The sequence below is a fragment of the Melospiza melodia genome, chromosome 4 (assembly GCF_035770615.1).
Source record: "Melospiza melodia melodia isolate bMelMel2 chromosome 4, bMelMel2.pri, whole genome shotgun sequence".
Lineage (NCBI taxonomy): Eukaryota > Metazoa > Chordata > Aves > Passeriformes > Passerellidae > Melospiza > Melospiza melodia.
Window position 1 is genome coordinate 79,823,680 of NC_086197.1, and position 21,153 is coordinate 79,844,832.

Here is a 21,153-nt window from a genome sequence, read left to right on the forward strand (position 1 = left end):
CAGAAACTGCAGAAGCTGAACATCCAAAGGAAGCTGCACCTCTTGCACACGCCTCAGACACTCCTTCACAGCCAGTGTGGCTGTCACCCTGTGGTGGCCCTGAAAACCACAGTGGCTCTAGTTACAGCAAATTGTCAAAGGTAGTTCCTGGCTCCACCCGGCTTCCAGCAGGGCTCCTGCCCAGCTCCCACCACAGAGGGAGCTGTCAATGTATTGACTCATATGCATTTGCTTCTTTCTCACAAGAGATCTTAACTTTATGAAGTTGCATCCATTTCCCCAGGCAAATCAGCTGTTACACAAAAGTGACAACCCAAAATCACATTTGTGGTTACAGTTCATGAGCTGTCTCTGTCTTTCTGATAATAATATAAGTTAATTTCTATCATTTGAAGTGTCAGGTAAAACCTGCAGGCTGTGACCTGACCACAGAACCCCTTCTGCCCTTGGAGGCAGCCACCACCTGCATGCAGCCCTTCCAAAGAGTGAGGGGAGAGGATCTTGGTACTCTCTCTCACTTTGTGCTGCTCACAGGAGTAAGAGCTGCTTTTTCTTAGCAAAAGCACCCTCCCCAGAGGCAGCTCTTCACTAATCCCTGAACATTCCTTTCCCCCTTGTCTCCATGCACTGAGCCCCAAAGAAGCTGGGCATGAGGCCTGCAGGCAGTGCCCAGCTGTGGTTTGGGCATGCAGGCTGGACACCCTTCACAAATGCAGCATTTTATTTCTAAGTCACATCTGCAAATAAGTGCACACAGGGAAAGGAGGCCAGGATGAGATGCACAAATTTGGTTTAGATATTTTTCCAGGAGAAGAAAAAGCAGCAATCTCTCAAGCTTCAATGCCCACATGCCCCAATATACACCACCATTCCTAAGTCATTCCTCATTTTCCATGTGGTAAAAGAAAATTAATTTTTTTTTACGAGATTTCACCTATAACAGCACAACACACTTTTTAGGGTAAAGTTTGTTGAAAATAGTGGGGAGGAAGCAATCCCAAAAAGCTTGGCAGGCTAGCAGTGTTTCAGGGCGCTGCTAGATCCTGAGTTCATGCAGCAAATTAAAGGGAACTCCCTCAAGAAAATTGGACTGCGTATTTAAAAAAATAATCCTACAACCTTTAGCCTCAGCTAACATTATTGTGACATTAAAATGTCTACCTAGAGACAGCTGTTTCCTCTTCATGACTAAGTACATGAGTAAATTTATTCCATAGAACAAAACTACAGTATTATTTCATTTGCCATGCCTGTTTATGTTTCTTCCTTTTTTGTTTTCTCTTTCCCACCACCCCCTTATATTCTTTTTTGCATTTGCTGAAGATCATGGAGGCTCCTTTCCTAGCAATATTTACATCTCTGTCTTTTGCCACTAAGAAATAGCAAAGTTTTTGAGAGTGTATTTCTTTGTGGAAGAGGCAGCAGAAATGCCTACAACTGTGAGAAGTCTACCTTGAGCTCTTAAAGAAAAACCCAAGAAAACCCCATAAATGCAGAAAAAACTGTCACCAAGTGGCCAGCTCAGCACTTACCCATTTGTCATGCTGTGAAATATTCTGTGTTTCCTCTGGTGCAGTGGTTTTGATGCAGGCATTGCATCTCAGCTTATCGATATGGCACGTGCCCAAAGTGGGAACATCAGGCTGCTGTGCACACCTGGGTGGCCTTGCTGCTGGACAGGGTGACAAGGACACTGAAAAGGCCAAGGGACTCAATGCCCCCATCTTCTGGTCTCACTGGTAAGACCAGCCTTCAGGAACCACAGGCCCCTGACCCAGAGGAAGGTTTGGAACAGGAAGATGTTCCTTAAGGGAGGAGGACCAGGCTGGGGAATAAAAGCTAATACACTTTTAACACAGTGATTGTAAAACACTTACACAGTGATTCTAAAACACTTTATCTGGAACTGCAGAATTCAGGTGAGTTGATAATCTGGAATATTAAACAAATAACAGATTTAAGAAGAGATCTGATTTCATTATCCTTCATTTGACTACCTATAACAATTCTCTTGTAAGAATGAGCCTATTTTCTTTTTTCCAGAACATTGAAATACTTTCAGCTTTATTAAATAGATAATCTTTTAGACTACTCAGGCTCCTAAAATCTTAAAAAAAGAAATGGCTCTAAAAGGTTAAAAATTATTATACTGCTTTTAAATTCTTTAAGGCTTAAAGTACGATATTGCTGAGGCTACAACTACATGTGGATTTAATTTCACAGTGAAATCCCAATAAAAATTCTCCTTGGAGCTCACCTTTAAATACAATTATGTATGAAATTTTCCTTATCCAGGCCAGAGCCAGAATTGGCAGCAACGAAGAGGCCAGCAGTGTAACCCCTGAGCTGCCCATGGGTACACATATACATCTCATACATCTCACACATCCACTGCACGCGCACGGACACGAGGGCACGGCTGTTCCCACCAGCAGTTGGTTTACAGACAGAAGTGTGAGTATTGGTACCTCTAGCCATGATCATTTCCACACACAGTAACTGAAACCTTATCTTATTGTCCCAATAAAGAACTTTCTGGAGCCTCCTAATCTTTTAACACCAGCTGTGCCTTCTGGAGATGAATTACCCATTTTAATGATACAAATTTTTTTGAAAACCTTGCAGATGTAAATGACTGCTCCCTCAAGACCACTTAATGTCAAACCCCCTTCTTTTTAAACAGTCTTTCAAGAAAGTTCCAAAAGCAAAACATACCCAGAGTATTCCCTTTATTGCCTTGGTTAGCTACTTGGATATTACTTTTTCCTGCACTGTTTGTACCTGCTAGGGTTCTTCAGTCTATTTCATTTTCATATGGAAATTGTACTTTCATCTACAGTGTGTTCTATAACTTATTCAACCCCCTTTTCCTATGTTATCTTTTCATTACCTTGCCTATCTCTACTCTTCATGGGTGCTTTATCAGAGCCTTATTATCCTTACTGGCACAGAATCCATTTTTCTCTTAGTTCATGCTGCTGATCTCTGCCCTGAGGAGAGGCAGCTGGTCCCTCTCTGACCCAGTTCCTCTCCAACAAGGCTGCAATTTCTGGGCCTCATATGCCTGCACATTTTTACAGCAACTTGTTGTTTTGTGCTGATCCCAGCCCAGCAGATTGACCTGGCACAACCTGAAACTGCCTCCATTACAAGCCAATACACTCCAAATCATAGATATGCAGTTTTGCAGAAAATATGCAGAAAAAAAAATCTAATTTGGATGTCCCCATCTGAGTGGAAAGTATCAGTTTGAGCACATTTAATAGATCTATTAACTGTAAAAGAACATAGAAGCTGATAAGTTCTTTAGAATCCAAGTCATTACTGAGGCAAGGCATTTCCTTCTCCATCACTGTTGGCAAGCATCTTTCCACTATTGTGTATGTGAAAAAGAGGAAACCTTATCCTTAGGTAGTTGAGTGTCCTGTATCCAGCTTTCACTAGGGTGAAAAACCATTCTCTTCAGTCCTTCAGGTCAGAAAAAAAGTCCTCAGCAGTTAATATTAATTATTTTTAGAAGCTTTTAAGGCAAGTTTTCACAAACATGTAACTAAGACATTTGGTTTGACTGTACTAGTTCAAAGTGTTGTGGCTGAAATCTCCTGCAATTTCCTTTGTTTTAGGCCATGGGCCAATTCCTGCCCCACAGGAAGCCACAGTGTGCTAAAGGTGGCCAGGATGGCCTCAGGTGGCCACCTTGCTGGAAACTCCAGTCCAGGGATGAACAAAAACAAACACCCTTCCAGTAAAGTTCTTCACCAATCTGGCCATGAATTTTCTTTCAGGGGGAAATTACCAACCAGTGCTCAAACTCCTGAGCCATTCAGTATCCAGGGCTCAACCGTGACGTGCCCAAGATCCTTCAGAAGATGCTTGAACAAGCCCAGCCCATGCAGTTGGTGGTGGTGATCTTGTAAAAGTGCCATATTTTGTATCTTCTTGTGTTCCTGATGGCAGGAATGAATTGCCACAAGGGTTCTGGGGGAGAGTTACACAGTGGTTGGAAGAGTCTTAGCATAAGTACATCCTTCCAGAGCTGCATCAGTTTATGCAGAGACAACTCTGCAGCAACACTGTTGTGCAGAAATGCAAAGTAAATGCTGCAGGGTTCATATCAATTTTTCAGCAGCATCTCTGCAATGAACAACAAAGGCAAACAAGGCATAGAACTGAAAAAGATCTCTGATGCATTCCCTGCATGGACCAGGAAGGGCACAGCTGTGGTCCCCAGCATGGACCAGGAAGGGCACAGGCTGTGGTCCCCAGCACAGAGCAGGAATGGCACAGCTGTGGTCCCCAGCATAGAGCAGGAATGGCCAGGCTGTGGTCCCCAGCACGGAGCAGGAAGGGCACAGCTGTGGTCCCCAGCACGGAGCAGGAAGGGAACAGGCTGTGATCCCCAGCACGGAGCAGGAAGGGAACAGGCTGTGATCCCCAGCACGGAGCAGGAAGGGAACAGGCTGTGATCCCCAGCACGGAGCAGGAAGGGCACAGCTGTGGTCCCCAGCGCAGACCAGGAATGGCCAGGCTGTGGTCCCCAGCACGGAGCAGGAATGGCCAGGCTGTGGTCCCCAGCACGGAGCAGGAATGGCCAGGCTGTGGTCCCCAGCCCCAGCAGCCTGTGGGTCATGTCCGGGCCATCCAGGCAGGGCTCTTTGGCGCCTTGCAGGTGTGAATGTCCACCACCTCCAGGCAGTCCTGGCAGCGCACGGCGCAGCACCAGTGGAACTTGCACTCGCACTTGGTCACCCTGCTGACGCGGGCGGTGTCGTAGCCCCTCCCGCAGCACATCACCTCACAGCTGTCCATGCCACGCGACGTCTGGTTGCACACCCGACCAGCTGTCCCGAGGGAGCCTGCAGAGGGAACCCAGCCAAAGTCAGCAGGCAGATTATAAGGAAATGCATTTGAAAACGGGTATGAGAGACATAATTTGTCATGTATTCGATCCTTTAGGATCACATCACCCAGGATTCAATATCAAGCCAGGAAAATGCCTATAAAGCTAAAGTTGCTCCCATATTTCCCCTAGGAATCAGGCCTGGAGATGAGGACGAAGAAAACAGATAAAATGCTTTAAGGGTCTGCCTGATTGATATCATCATGTTTTGCTTCATCTTTCCCTGGAACTTTCTTCCCCTCCAGGGAGCAGACACCCTTCCCAAGGCAGCCCTGCACCCAGTCCCCCAGGACTGTCTGAAATGGAATGCCCAGGTGGAGCATCTTCATGGTGCTCAGGATCTCATGGGCTTTGCTGAGGAGCTCTGGGTGTGCAGGAGAGGGCTGGGAGAGAAGACCACAGAAGCTGGTGGCTGCAAGGGACTCAATGGGTAGAGTAACTGTGCTGCCTGTGATTGAAAGTCTTGCACAAGTAAGAGCAGAAGCACCCTGGGCATTTGGCATCGCTGCTGTGTGCACCCACAGTCTCATTCCACCAGACGAGGTGGCAGCTGAAGAGTTGCTGCTCTCTGTGCTTCTCATCCCTGTGGGTTAACACCAAGGGTTCTTCTCCCCTTTCTTGACAAGATTAGAAGAAACTAAACTATAGCCTGCTGTGGACAGAAAGGGGGAGAGGAACCATACCACACCTTGTCATGTTCTTCAAGCACTCAGGAAAAGTGGCTGAAATGCCTGTGCTTATATGGCACAAAATGGCTCTGTAAGGCATGTCTGAGTCTGAACAGTGACTGTACCACACAGCAGCCACTGCTCATCTAACACAAACTGATTTTAGGGTACATTTTAGGATCAATATCACAGCTGCTGACAGGTTATTACCACCAAACCGAAAACTTCATAAAAATTAATTGCCTCACTTAATTTCCTATGTATTGTTATTAAGAATCAAATGCAAAAAATTTACATTCTTCTGACATTTTCCATAGACCTGATTACAACTCCATTCTCTTCCTGGGCAAGGCAATACTCCCTAAGTAATGGCTGTGGTCAGTAAATTAACTGGAATTATTTTACAAAGCGTATTTGCAGGCTCACACCAAACATGAACAATTTACCTTCTTAAGGAGAACTAATACATGCAAACATTAATTAAAATTTGCATAAGCCAGGATAGCAAACCAATCTCAATTAATAAAATGTAAACTGCAGTTAAATTGTAATTATTAATAATTTAGGTTTAATAAATTCCAATTTTAGTTTTTTCTCCCCTGTGGTGAATTTATGGTTGTATGCAGTGATGCTGATGTCTCAAAGCACTTTATAACCTACAAGTCTTTACTGTTTCTCCACTCCTTGCTGCCCCCCCAGCATCAGGAAGACTTCATGTTATATGGGGGCTGACCCCAAATGAGTAATGCAATGAGGGGTCTCAGGAACTGGACCAAAGTCACCTTCTCAAACTGTGTTTTTTCATGGGACCAACACATGATCCAGCCTCTCAGCCATGGGGGTGCAAATTTTCCTCTTTTTCTATCAAACTTAGGACAGTCTTCAACTGCTGTCCTGGAGAAGTGCTTTAGCCCCTAGAACACATCTCAGCTTCCCTCCCATGGCCTAGATTCCTGTACTTATTTAAATATTTAAATATGCATTGGGTAGAGGTATGCACCTGGAGAGCATCACCATGGAAGGGCTGGTTCATGTCTGCTGCAGGCAGAGCAGAAGGGCGTTCCTGCCCACCAGCCCAGGCTCAGCACAGGGGCCCAGGGCCCAGCCCAGAGCTGCTCCCAGCTGCTGAGCCTGGCCCTGCACAGGGCTCCTGAGCTGCAAAGGTGCTGCTGGCCCATGATGCTGGCCCAGGGCCCATCCCAGAGCTGCTCCCAGCTGCTGAGCCTGGCCCTGCACAGGGCTCCTGAGCTGCAAAGGTGCTGCTGCTGCCCCAGCCAGCAGACACAGGCTGAGCCATCCCAGAGGGAACAGGCAGGGGAAGAGAAAGCACACTGAATGGAGGCAGAAGCAGGCTCCTGCACCTGCAGCCTGAGCAATCCCAAACCTCCCTGGGGTCTGAGCATGTTCATGCTGCTGCCTATGGACCAATGCTCTGCATAACATCCTTGGGGAGATGGCTGAACAGCACATTAAAGTAAACCTCAGATATCTGGGAGAGCACCTCAGCTGGCTGTAACAAGCAGCCATGTGGTGCCTGAGGCACACCCTGCACCAGGAAACCAACAGCAGCTCCTGCTCCTGGCTACTGTCCCTACAGCCAGTGCTGGCACCTGGATCCCCTGCAGGAGGGGAGGAGAGGTGGCCCCAGCAGGGACCCACATGGGCACACACGACTCCCAGAAATCCCTCAGCCATGCAGCTCTCCCTGCAGAGCCAGCACCAGGGGAACTGGCAGAGCAGGCATGGCAGTGATGCCAAGAGGCCTCTCCCAGATCTGTTTTTCAGGAATCACTCCATGATGGGGGAAGAGAAACTTCCAGTGGCCTCCAGTACCCCCAGTCTAGGCAAGCTGAGGAGTCAGGGGGATGCAGAACTACGTGATGCATCTATGGCCCCGCAGGAAGCCTGTGGCAGAAGAAAAGCCAGATCCTGCTTCCCAGCCATCCCACTCTCCTCCATCCATGATGCTGAGCAAACAGCTGGGATACCTGAATGTAAGTTCTGCTGTTTGTGTCAGCCCACAGCAATATCTATCACATCCCAGACTGTGCAAATACAGCCACATTCACAGAAAGGGTTATTAGACATTGCAATGGAATTGCCAGGAAGGGGGTGGAATCATTGGCCCTGGAGATGTTTAAGGAAAGACTTGGTGTGGCACTTAGTGCATGATCTAGTTGACATGGTGGTGTTTGCTCAAAGGTTGGATGTGATGATCTCAGAGGTCTTTCCCAACCTAATTGATTCTGTGAACAACTTTTAAAAGCACTTGTCCTGCTCTCTCTGTTCAGACCAAAAAAACATTACAAAGGCCAAGCTTGTGACCCAGATGATTAACATTCTGTATCAGGAATTCACACCAGTGAAAAAGCAAAGCTGCCCTCCACCTCAGCACAGCTCCCAGCCAGGAACAGAGTGGAGTCATGTCATTTGGCTGCTGGAAGTGAAGGAAGACCCCCTATTCCCCCACATCCACCAGGAGCTGCCCAGAAAGGTTTGACCACATTCCTCAGCTGAGGCACAAGTTAGTTTCCAAGTTCAGTGTTCTTATTTCCAGATGTAAGGGGAAATCACACAGCACTAAAGCACAACCTAAGCAGGACGCACCCACTGCTTTCAACAGGAGTTTTGCCACCAGCTTCAAAACCAAAATTATTTCAGCCACTAACAGACAGTCAGAAACTGGTATCATCTGATGCTGACCACAAAACATCAACATTTACTACAATGACCACAACAGGGGACTTAATTGTCACAGATTGTGACAAAAGTGAAAACAAGCTCATACAAAGGCTTAGTTTTTGAGCAAAACCAACCTTTTTAAGGTTAAAACAGCATCTTCAGAATCTCTGCAGCTTCTCTAGTGAGAAGGAAAAAGAACAACAACCAGCAGTGAGGAGTCAGACAAATTACTGAGCTCCTTGGCAGGCCTGAGTGATGAAGGCAGCAGAAGACACTGCACAAAATAAGGCAGAGTTTTCTGCCTGCTACCTGCAATGCACCTCCTCATCACTTATGAGGCAGGAGGAGTAGGTTCTAACTTGTAAAAAGCTTTTGTACAATCTCTTTGTTTTTATTTCAAATATTGGAACTGCCATGCCTACACACATTTTACCTGCCAAAACATCCACAGCTTTTTATACTGCCAACTTCGCAGCCTGTACATCAAGTTCTTTCTTCTCAGTTTGCACAGTTATTTTTGGAAATCAACATGTGTTATGTTGAAAAATATTTTCTTTCCATCCCTAAAGCCCTAAAATGTATTTATTAGTACATAATGAGAGCTTTTTCCTTCTACTTCTATTTATTAAAATCTGGTGTAAAGCAATAACATCCATTATTAGACTTTCCCACAAACACACACATGTATACAAACAAAAGCCAAAAAAAGGTGCAAAACCAGTTAAATTCCCAATGATAGTTTTCTTACAAGTATTCTTGGGGAACAAACAATTGAAGGAAATGTTCACAGAAAAGTAGCTCTGGAGAGCTACTGGATCTTATAGACAACACCCAGTAGATTAGGGCTGGAGAGAACAGGCAGTTCTCTCTGGAGGCAGATCTGTCTGGAGGGGCTGGGATTTCCCAAGCCAGCACTGAAGAGATGGCCGTGTGTGGATAAAAACAACAGTTTACCTAGGATGACTTTTAAAAGCTCTCTGGGATGTTCTATCTCTGTTTCTATCAAATTTTGAGTATGAAATTTTGAGTAAAAATCATTTCAGGAGAGTTATGTGTGCAGGGTTAAATGAATTCTGAACACTTCTGAAAAATCTTCATTTGGTCCTTTGTGGAATCTTAAGGCAAGGAAAGAGGTGGTCAGGTTATTAGATTACCTTGCCATTGAGTTACTATTAGTGATTTCCCATATTATACCCCTCCTGAAATCAATTATTCCTCTTTTCCTTCCTAGGAAAAAAACCAAAAAAAACAAACAAAAAACCCCCAAACAAACAAACAAAAAAAAACCTCGCAAAAAACAACAAAATAAAACCCCAACAAACTACATTTTGGGGTGTTCTATGTATGCATGTCCAGCTGCCCCCTCAGACAGAATGCCAGAGCCAGGGTGGAAGCTGCAGTGGGGGAGAGAAGGTATCTGCATTTTTCCTGGGTGTGCTGCTGATGGCAGAATCCTTGAGCACTTTTAACTCTCTGGTTCCTATGTGTTAGCACAATGAAGCCACAGAGCACACTGGCTTGGACATTTTAGTTTGTGAAGTTGTCTCCTGGTCAAGTCATGAGGCTTCATAAGGTTTTCTCTGTGAATCCTTCATTCAGCTCCAACACTAATCAGCCTCCAGATAATTTTTTTTCATGAAACCCTAAATCACTTGAATTCCCTGGAGAATGACAGGCAGAACTGTATTGAATGACATACTATACTAAAACATTGTGGCATTAGATTCAGCTGACACTGAGATGCTCTCCACCTATTTCCAAACTCTGACTTCCATAATCTCATTTAATTTGCAGTCAATTAACAAGACTGGCACTTTGCACTGCTCAACAGGGCAAACCAAAAAAATGTGGTGCAGCTGCCAAAATCATCTCCCTAAAAGTCAGATCAGGTTTTGTTTGTGTGGTTCTTTCTTTGCTCCATGCAAGCAGCAGGGCATCCCACATACCAACAAAGGTTTACTGCATTTTTCTAAAAATATGCTCTTCCAAGCAACCACATTCTCTGAATTCTGAGCAGCAAAAAAACACCACCTCAGCTGCAGCTTATATTGAGCTGAGCCAAAAAAATATATCAGACTTTGCCATCTCTGGGCAGGCTTGTCAGTGTCTGGCAAACACACATAATACACGGTGGTGAAAAATGCCCACTCTCCTCCACAATAACAAGACTGATAGATGAGATTAGCCTTAGTACAAAGAGATGATTAAATGCCTTTTTGACATAGAATTGGGTAGTGTACAAGTTCTTCTAGCAGGGGAAAAAATAATGTTTTTTACAATGAATGAAGCAACACCAAGAGATAAATGTTTTGAAAAAAAATCCTAGTCTGCAAAGTTATCTCTGCATGATGCCACAATATGTCCATTTATTCACTTGGATTAGACTTTACAGTATCAGCCACTATTCAAGGAATGGTATGTGCTCATGCAGGTAATAAACATCACCTGCCAAAATAATAAATAACATTTAAAATTATGCTGACAACTCAACTAACCAGAAACACTGTCCAATGTAATTGTACTGGATGAAATTCTACATTCACTGAAGTCAATAGTACATGACCAGCAATTCACATATTGTTCTTATTTAAGTACAGCTGTTTTGCAATGTTTATTCCAAGCAAACTTGGATTGTAAACATGCAGCAGTGCCAAAAAGAGTTGAGCTGCATTGCTATCCAGATACTTACAGATTTGTCATTTGGGTTGCAATCTGGCCCGTTATACAACCTATTAATTAGTTCCACAACTTCTCTCATACATTACTCAGTCTGCCTATCTTTTCCAAATTTCTGGTTTTCTAGCTGCTAGTTTTTAATTGCCATATCAGATAATACTGTGCATGGGTCAAGAGCTGTTAGCAGTTTCCTGTGCTTGGCAGTGCCTTGAATTCTGTAACACTGCTAAGTGTGTCTCTATTGAACCTCTGAAGCAGGAAAATCCAATGCTAACAGCAGCACCAATACTTTATCTCTTCAGGGCTGGCACAACTCTCCAGAAAATGTGATGGTTGTCATGGACAGAGCCAACACTGCCTCATAATAAACAGCTGTGTCACTCAGCCAAGCCTGCTGTGTCCCACCCAGCTCTGCTCTTCCATCCACCTGCACAGCCTCAGCTGCCTCACCCCCGTTACCCACAGCTGCCCTGACTGGTGCAGGCAGGGCTGGATTGTCACAGGCTGTGCCTCCCACATCAGATGGGGACAGGCTGGGCTGCAGCTGGGCTCCACAGTCACAGGGAGCTGTGCAGATAAAGGAGGGCACTGCAGTGCTAGCACAACAACGTGGAAAGGAAGCAATGCAACAGCAGCTGGCATCAACAGGACCTGGGGCAGCTCTGGAGTGAGCTGTGCTGCACAAGAGTGAGGGCAGCTGTGCCCAGTATGGACCTGCCTCCCGAGCACAACTCAAACTTGTACTGAAAGCAGCTTTGCCATACAGCATCTCCAGGGCTCCACAGCATCTGGCAGAAACTGCTGAGTTATATTAGAACAACTGCCTGCTGTACACCTAGGGACATCAAGGAACTGTTGTTCTTGTAGTGAGTCCTTCCAAAACATCTTCTTTCCTGTTTCCTGCTGGTTACATGCATGGATTTATTTTATATATATATATATATATATATATATATATATATATGTGTGTGTGTGTGTGTGTGTGTGTATATAATGTATGTATGTGTATGTATATGCACACACACATTTGATAAAATTAAAATTTTTGACCTTTGAAGGACAAATGTCTTAAATAAAGGCATTCACATGTAATGATAGTGGCTTACCTACATCCCTGTCCCTGATACAGTAGTCTGGAGAGCTTTCAAAGTATACCAGGTCATTCTTAGTTGGCTTCTTAAATTTCTTATTAGCCACAGTGAAACCTGTGCCATCTTGATTCATGACCACCTGAATTGCTCCATTGTATTTCTTCCACAGGTAATCTCCTGTTCTCCTGAAGTCTGCCATGGCCAGCCAGCAGGTCCTTAGAGTGCAGGATCCACTCACACCGTGACATTTGCACTCCTGTTTCAAAAACCGCTTCACAGCCTGTTTGGAAATGCACAGGTAACTATAAATATACACAGGTAAAACAAAGTGGAATTAATTAATTGCTTCTCAGCCCTTTTCCAGCTGTCCTGTAGTGCCAGGCCAGCGATGGGGCTCCAAATTACGGTCTGTAGTGACACCCACTGGTAGCATCAAGTCATCCCCAGTGGCTGCTCTGCTCTGGCTGCGGGACTCAGCGTGCACACAATCCTCCTGCTGGGCTTGCCTTCCTGCTCCTGCCAGTCAGCCCAAGGATCGCCGGGGTCTATAGTGCCAGGACACAGACTGGACAGGAGCAAACAGTCAGAAATGGCCACAATCACTGAGCGCCTTGGGAGGTGAAGGTGCCCCCTTTCCCCATTGTTTCAGCTCAGCTGCAGCATCACCATGCTGACCACTCTGACCCTCTCCAGCTCATCTCCATAAAGTTGCTCTTTACCCTGAGCAGCATTTCAAATATTGCCCAGAAATTCATATATAAATTATTTTTAAAAGACTGTAAAGCATTGTACCTGTGCTAGGCATCAGACCTATGCAGAATCTTAAAATACAGTATACTTAAAATACTTATACAGACTTTAACCAACATTTTAGGATAATATCTTCATTAGTTTGCACTGGAGAGATCACCCTTATCATTAATTTAACATCTGGATAGTATTAAAGCCATTTCAGCTTCATCTCAGACATTTAAGCTATCTGTATGATGTTGGAGAACAACAGATGGGTTCACAGACAGTAAATAATTCATTCCTAATTATGTAGATATGGATATTTGATCTATAAATATTATGCCTTAAGGGTTCATGAAATATGAACTTTTTAGAGTTTGTACAAGAGGAATGTCATCATAGGAGGAAGGTAAGAGAGAGGAAAGCTCCATGATTAGAAGTCAGACTGATGCATAGGGGGGCAGCCTTTTTCAGTCAAGTACTTAGTAATAAAGTGAGAATGTATTATAAAACCAAAGGATGTTCAATTTTCTTTCCAACTTGTAAATGATATGAATACTTCAAAGAAGTCACTGGCATTCCCACAGCCCCATTTCATTGCCATATCACAGATCTGGGATTTAAGCAGATGCTTGGTTTTAATTATCTGAGCAGAAATCAATTAAACTACTTGTATGTTTAAAACAACTTTCTGGAATAGTGTAAGAAGCACATAGGAATATGATCTCTTTTTTGTGAGCAATGTTCCTATACTGATATACAGCATATTATGTTCTATGATTCATATGGGAATATTAAAAATACTTGTTCTATTTATTTTTTCATTAGCACAGTTGGAATAGTTTTTGGAATAGTTTTAAGAGGGATATATCAACACCCCTTTTGGGGGCAAGAAGAAGCCAAGGGCACAGATGGTCTTACCCAGGTCAAAATCCCACCCTTGTGGGGCAGCTGAGGTGGTGAGATCCCTGCAAAGCTAAACCTACACTACTGTACTGTGAATACAAAACAATGTCTCTGTCCATAAAGCAGGTCCTAGAGCATATGAGAACATATTCATTATTTTAAATTGAATATATTTATTAAAATTTCTTTATCTTTTTCTAAGAATCTACCTTACCAGTACTACCTTAGTATTTGGCAGAAGTATTTTTAAAACTTCCCATCATGGAACTTATTCAACCCTACAAAAATCTTTGTGTTGTAGACTTCAGCCTCTTTTGGACAGTAGCAGAAACATGACCACAGTACTGCATGTGCCTATCACTGATCTGAATAGCCTCATCTGCCTACATTACATATTAATTACACCTGCTGGCAATAGGCAGGTGGAGGGAAGATGCTGAAGAATAAAAATTTTTCAGGGAAAACATCTACTTGCAGTACAAAAAAAGATCAGAATACAAACAACTTAATTCCTATTAAATATACATTAAGGAAGATTTTATGTATTAAATATACATAAAGATAAGACATAAAATCTCTACAAATAATTCCAGATGTGCTTGGTCTAGCACAATAAAATGTTTTTTTCTGTTTTTCTTTATTTCAGATGTCATGGGAGCAGCACATTTTTAACATGTTTTTTAAAATGAAACAGCATATTCCAGTTTCATGCACCATTCTTTTTATAGCTACCACCACAAAAATTAGTGCAGCTATTCCTCAGCCCTTGCACCAGAGGTGGGCAATACACCTGGCAACTACTCCTCCTACTCACCTTCAAAGTGAAGGTAAAGACTTTTTTAGCTGAAATTCAGGAATGCTATTTTCATACAATGTTTAGGAAAGGGGTTGCAGGTCATGCTCCAAGGCCATTGCCTTTTGGAGGGATGTGCATTTTGGATTTTTTTTCTTTAAAAAATCTCTGCTCACTTTGTGATGAAGTTTACCATATACATACAGAAATTGATAGAATGGGGTTTTTTCTCTAGAGTTATTTTGAATTTGCTCTTTGTCAAGCCTGTTCTTCAGTGTGATCTTCAGCCTCTCTTAGGAATTTGTATTCTGTATCAATGAAAAAATAAAACTCCTGCTTACATAAGACCTAAGCTCAAAATAAACCCTCCATCCAAACTGATCCTGAGCTTAGACTCCTGCTTAACTTCCCACACAAGGAGTGACAGAAGTGACTCCAACAGGAGTACTGCTAGGCAGTTGAATTCAGTCTGTTTGTACATCTCTGTCACACTGAACCTCCAAGGAAGATAGAAACAGCAGCTCAGGCTCCTGCTCTTCCTGTATTTCTCCATAACTGCTGAGACCAGACAACAAGGGCCAAGCATTAACTGCCCCAGACACAACAGAGCTGGCCAAGACCATCTCTAGGCATCTATTGCATGGACACCCACCTTCCTTCCAGCTCTGTTGTTGTGAAGGTTCATCAGTGCCCTGGCATCTTTTCCTTTCCGTTCTTTGGCATCCACAAAGGCTCTGGCAAATTTAATGCCATAGTCAATGTTATCACTGCAGCCACCCCAGTCAAAATGGCCCTTGCTGTCCTTGGCAGAGCCTTTCTTCTTGGGATCACAAGAGCAGGATTTCAGCTCCCCTTGGCTACATGCCCTGGTGATGGCAAAAACAACTCCAGCAGAGGAGATGGCGTGTACAAAAGCAGATTCTCGACTACCTGAAACAAAAAAAGTCACTTTAAATATCATTGGGGTAGCTACTTTGAGTGGCTGTCCTGTATCTAAGACAGTTAGACTGGACTTTTTTGCAGAGCAAAAGATAAACTAGGCTGAAATCACACAAATACACATTCCCTGGAGCCAGAATTAGTCATGGCTTAAGCTTGGACCCCTCCCTGGTAAAAGCTCATCAATATAGTGTTAGAGCTGGAAAACATTAAACATTTTCTTTTGATATTGATTCATACACTTTCATGGATCAGTTGTTTTGTACAGATATGTGAATAGGACAGCTGGTATTCCTATCATGTTTCACGAATTTAGAAGAATATATGAAGTGCTATGTGAGAGATAAGTTTAAGAAATTATTAAATAGGGACACTAAAACAACATGCATATTGCAAAATACTGCAAGTAACTCTTGAAGCTAGATTTTCCTCTCCTAAAGCTCTTGGAATAGACTTTCCTGTTTAAATCATGCTAGGGAGAGAACTTGGGTGTTATTTTCTAAAAAGTAAGTTAATATTATGTCTTCTGCCTAGAATCAAGCCCAAAACTGTAATTCACACAAATAAGTTCCATTAAATCAATGGCACCACTTGTGTCATGCTTGAGGCAGGATTTGGTCTGGCAGCTGTGACTTCTTCATGCCAGCTGCTCTGGCAGCTTTCCCATCTCCTAACCAAGATACTTTAGTATACCAAAGATTATCTGGATTTCTAGACTATATCTACTCATAGGCAATTAGAGACATATTTCAATGTAATAATTGCTTTTATTTTAAGATGCAGTAGTTTACAATACAGAGCTACATTACAATGCCACAAATCTATTTATGGCAATGGAATATTTTCCTACTTTTAAAGTTTTTAGCATAGAAAGAACAAGTAGATTTTTTTGTGTAATATCTAAGACAGCTTGCAGTGAGAAAGACCTCTTTGCAGGGCTTGTAAGCCTTAAGTAATGTTAGTACAGTAAAAGAGTATCCCAAAGACAAATGTTAACAGTGACTTTTTTGTAGAGGCAGAATTACACCATAGAATTTAATATTTAGTATTTCAGTTGCAATAGCACCAGTATGTTCAACTTACAAATGGGCCCTCAAGTTCCACATGCTGTGCAAGTCTTTTGCAAATGGCAACTGGGCAAACCATGCCTTCCCTACACTGCCTTCAAAATCAGGCAGGAGTTGCCACGGCTTGTTAGAAATCACAAGAAATCTTAGAAATCTTCTTTTGAAGACGTATTTCTGAGAAAACTTATTCAGAAATATTGAAAACTTGCAAAGTGTTAATTAAAAAGAAACACTTGATATTGTTGGAAGAGGAGAGGTTTATTTGAGCTTATTGAACTAATCAATTTTATTAGAGCACTATCAAGCTACATTTCCATGGCAATCACAGCCTGATCAGGCTCAGTGCAGAGCTCAGAAGCCTGATGCTGTCATTCTCTCACATGAGCCAACAGTGAAAGCTTCACTTTTGGAAAAACTGCATTTTTACTTTTTTTATTAAATAGCCTCATCATTATTAGGCTATGTTCTGCCAGACATGTTTTCCTGAATATCAGACAAACCTCACTGAAAACTTCAGCCTATGGGTGACGTTACTGGTTACTCACAAATAATTGCTAAGGGAGCATGAAGCTGGTTACAGGAACCAATGGCTCACCAGCAGCAGAACCGAGCATGGAGAGAAAATCCCCCTGCCTGGGTCAGTGTCTGCCATCCTCCTCTCTGTCCCTGCCAGCGGGGCAATGGTCCCAGAGTACTTTCCTACTCCCCTCCTTGCAGGTGCCAGGCTGCTCACTGCTGAGAATGACGCAGGGCACATTCCAGGGACACGAGTGCCAGGGCAGGGTCAGCGCACTGGCTGCACACCAAGGAGGACCATGTGCATAGGGTGTGGCACTTGGCGACAAGAGCTACAGGCACTAACAATCTCAGCAGGTTTATCCCTCGGGTAAGGACATTCTGACACAGTAACAAATCCCAGCCATTTCTTAGGGTCAAAAAGGGCCACATCTGAGATTTGAAGACTCACTAGATGCCTTACTCCGACCTTTAGGTGACAGCAACTCCCTGCTTAACGATGCTCCCTTAGGGCGGGAAGCACAATGTTGCTCCCTCAGTTGCTTGGGGTCTGCACAAGCCCGGCTCACCTCTATCAGATGTGTGCCCTGCCTCCCTCTCTCCCGGAGCCTGACCTGAAATGCCGCAGTGCCTGGAGGGCAGTGCAGCCCCAGCATGGGCTCACCCCGCAGTCAGCACAGCCCTGGAGGCACCGACTGCACCCTGGGGCTGCCCTTCCCCGGAGAAATGCCCCAGCGGGAACCGGCCCGCAGGGGGAATTGTCTCCTGCCATCCCAACACAATGGTCTCTGTTTGCACTTGAGCTGCCCTCTCAGCAGGCCCCATCCTGAGTGCTGGTACCCTGAGGCTGGGTGTGATGGAAAGTGTTCTATCCTGCTGCCACATTCTGCTGCCTCAATTTCCCTGTAGGCCTTAATATATGGGTTTGAAATCCAATTTACACCACAAAAAAAAAAAAAAAAAAGAAAAAAAAAAAAAGAAAAAAGAGAAGTTGGGAGCTGCAGAACTAGCTCCTAATATGCCAAAACCCCACATTGTCTCCCTGATTTGATACAGGTTTTTAAGAAATATGGACCTTCGTGTTATCATATATGCTGTTCTGCTGTCTGTGGGACCCTAAAATAACTTTGCATGTCCTCTTCCTTTCCTCCTGAAACGTAAAACCAAGCTTCACCCTTGCTAAGGATGAAGGATACAGGAGGATGGCCACCGCTTCTCATCATTCCCGCAAACTGCCCAGGAGGTGTCAGCCCCAAAGCAGCCCCGTTACCCTTATGAGGAACACTGGTACCCTCACGCTGACTCTCCACAGCCCCTTTTACCCTCGGGCTGCGGGCTGCAGGCCCCACCCAAGCCCGGGCAGCCCCTCCCTCGGCGCGGCGGGCCCGGCACTCACTGCGCAGCAGGACGCGGCCGAGCAGGCGCTGCCCCCGCTCCAGCGCGTTGCAGTCCCAGCGGTGCCGGCGGAACTGGTGCTGGCACTCGGCCGTCCAGGCGGCCACGCCACGGCCGATGGAGAGCATGGCTTCGGGGTGCCGCCGGCACAGCTGCCGCTGCCGGCTCACCAGGCCCGGCACGTTGTCGCACATCACCCGCGAGGAGCCCACGGCGCCCATGTACCTGCGGGAGGGAAGGGAAGGGGCAGGGCAGCACCGGGGGCCGCGCCGACCCCCGGGCACCGGCCCCGAGGGAAGCGGGGTCCGCAGCGCCCCAGAGCCTTCCTCTGGCGGGTCCCGAGCTGCAGCTACCTCTGCCTTTTTGGTGGGAATCCTTTACAATTAGTCATCCGCCCTGTGTTTTTTTTAATAACGTGAAGTATTCAGGAGAACCCCAAGCCCCGCTATTGCAGCTCCGTGCAGTACTTAAAAAAAAACAACAAACCTTGAAAAAATTAAATTACATCATCTGTATCCAGATGGTCTCTATTAGTCCTGAAACGTTTCGAAAGGTACCTTTCATAAAATCCAAACTTCTATAGGTGTCTTTTGAAGGGATCAAACAGAAGAAAATGTCCTTTTCTTGAGTTTTCATTATTTTATACGATCATAAAATCGTTAATGCCGTAACTTCAAAAAAAATATATAGTTAAGTCGCATTTCGAAGACACCATGACAAAAAGCCGTCACAATAAATAACGTTTATACGACTAAGGACACAGATAGTCATTTTATTGAAACATACCCAGTCTGATAAATCGGCCTTTGAACACGCGTCAGTCAGAGTCAAGGTTAAATGTGTTCCCCAGGATTACAAGGAGTTTAACTCCTCTCCTACACCAAGACTTTCCAGCCTGGGCTTGTTTGGGGTCCCCAGTTTGAGGGGCAGGTTTATGTTTCCATTCTAACGCGTTTTGCAGCGAGCTGCCTGAGACGCCCCACGCCGACATCAACTATCCTTTGAAGCCGGGCCCTGCGCTGCCCGCCGGGCTCTCAGCCCCCTGCTCTGGCACTTTGCAGTTCAGCGAGGACCGTGAAGGACGGAGGGGCGGGGGAGGGCGAGGAAGAAGGAAAAAATAAATTAATAATAAAAAAGTAGCGCCGCTGTAGCCAATTCCCAGCGCCGCCGGGGCGCGGATGGGCGGCTGCCAGCAGCGGCGGGCGGCAACCCGCGCCCGCGCCCCTCGGGCGGGTTCCCCTCCCGCCTCCCGGCGCTCCTCCCGCTCCCTGCGCGGCCCCGGGCGGTGCCCGCTGCCCCCGCCGGGCCGGGACCCCCGCACCGCGGCCGAAAGCCCCGGGTAGCCCCCGCAGTTGCGCTGTGCTTATACGGAGGAGGAGGTGGTCGGAGAGCCGGGACGGGGTGTGGAAGGAGGTGCCGCGACCGTCTAAATCCGCTCGCTTTAAGGCCGGGCTTTCTGGACCGGAGCAGCTGGGAGCAGCGAGCTCTGCTTCTGCGAGACTAAGAGGGAGAGGCTTCCCCCACCTTCCCTAAATCACAATTAATCCGACCCCACCTTCCCCAAGAGCAAATAAAAATTTCTGGAATCGCACAGCTTACCACCATGAGGAGGTGACTGGTGGGGTCGCCCAGACCAAGATCAAGGGAAGAGACCACCAGATCCCAGGGAGAAAGTTCATGTTAGAAACGCTTCGGTCCACATCAGGTCAGTTGCGGGGGGCAGAAGAAATCCCATGGAGCACCAAGACGAGCAGGGACAAACGCAGCTTGGGGGCTACTTCTTTCCCGTGGGTCAAAAGCACCTTCGCATCCTTACGCGCGATCGGAGGGCTTAGTGATCCTCTGCCGGGGTACGGGGGATGCCAGCTGGTGCACCGCTCTGGCTTCCTCTCGGCTCGCCCTGCACCAAATCCCTTAGGACATGGAGTTCAGCCCCGCTCCCATCCTTCATCTTTGCCCCGATCCAGCTCTTCCCTGCAGTCACGGCAAAACTGAGGGGCTGGTGTGGGCTGCTCTCAGACTGGGTGGGTTCTGCTTTGGTTGGTGTTTTTTTTTCCTCTGAAACTCTGATGGATGAAATGATGTCAAGAGACACTGGGGGAAGAGGAGGAGGTAACACCTCTGATTAGGCAAGGAATCCCGAGGAGCCAGTTGCTTTCCAATAACCCTACAAGCAGACAGTGAGTTCAAACCGGCCAGCAGATGTTACGCGACCTGCTGTGGAGCCGGCGGCGGCCCCGGCAGGCTGTTACAGCACTGGGCACCTCTCGGGGTTTGGCACGACGGCAATTCATGGCTCGGTCCGCGCACCGCGAACACCGAGCACGGAACGGAACCGCGATCCGGTGCAAGCAGAGAAGGAGAGAACCAGGGCAGTCCCGGTATAGGGTGGACACCGCCCGGCCGCCTCCCCTCGCCACGGGCACCGCAAAGCCGGGCCGGCTTCCCCGCGGGCACCGGCGCCGCCCCGGGCGTCCTGCGCAGCCCCGCACCGCGGGGACTCCCGGCCCACGGGCTCCGACACCGGGACGGGCTCCGCGCCCCATCGCGCCTGAATCCCGGCATGGGGGAATCCACCGCCGCCGCACCGCTCCCCGGCCCGAGAGGCGACGGGCGGCCCCCGCCCGAAAGAGGGGAGATGCGGCCGGGGCTGGAAGCCAAGACAAGAAGGGATTAAGAAACTTTTTTCACTTCGTATCATTTCTGCACAGCAAATACAGGGTTAACACATATGTCAAACAACGAACCCTCATTACCAATCTGGAGATGCCCCACTTCCGAGACAGCA

General features: G+C 46.0%; 1 protein-coding gene across 1 annotated transcript; it reads right to left on the reverse strand.

Moving 5' to 3' along the window:
• Nucleotides 1-1,819: 1,819 nt before the first annotated feature.
• Nucleotides 1,820-20,736, reverse strand: WNT2 (Wnt family member 2). Its single transcript, XM_063155322.1, has 5 exons — nt 19,965-20,736; nt 18,367-18,590; nt 15,101-15,378; nt 12,033-12,297; nt 1,820-4,856 (listed from the first exon to the last, which is right to left on the reverse strand). Exons 1-5 carry the CDS (start codon nt 20,042-20,044, stop codon nt 4,627-4,629), a joined length of 1,077 nt encoding a protein of 358 aa, XP_063011392.1. The 5' UTR covers nt 20,045-20,736; the 3' UTR covers nt 1,820-4,626.
• Between the last annotated feature and the right edge of the window lie 417 nt (nt 20,737-21,153).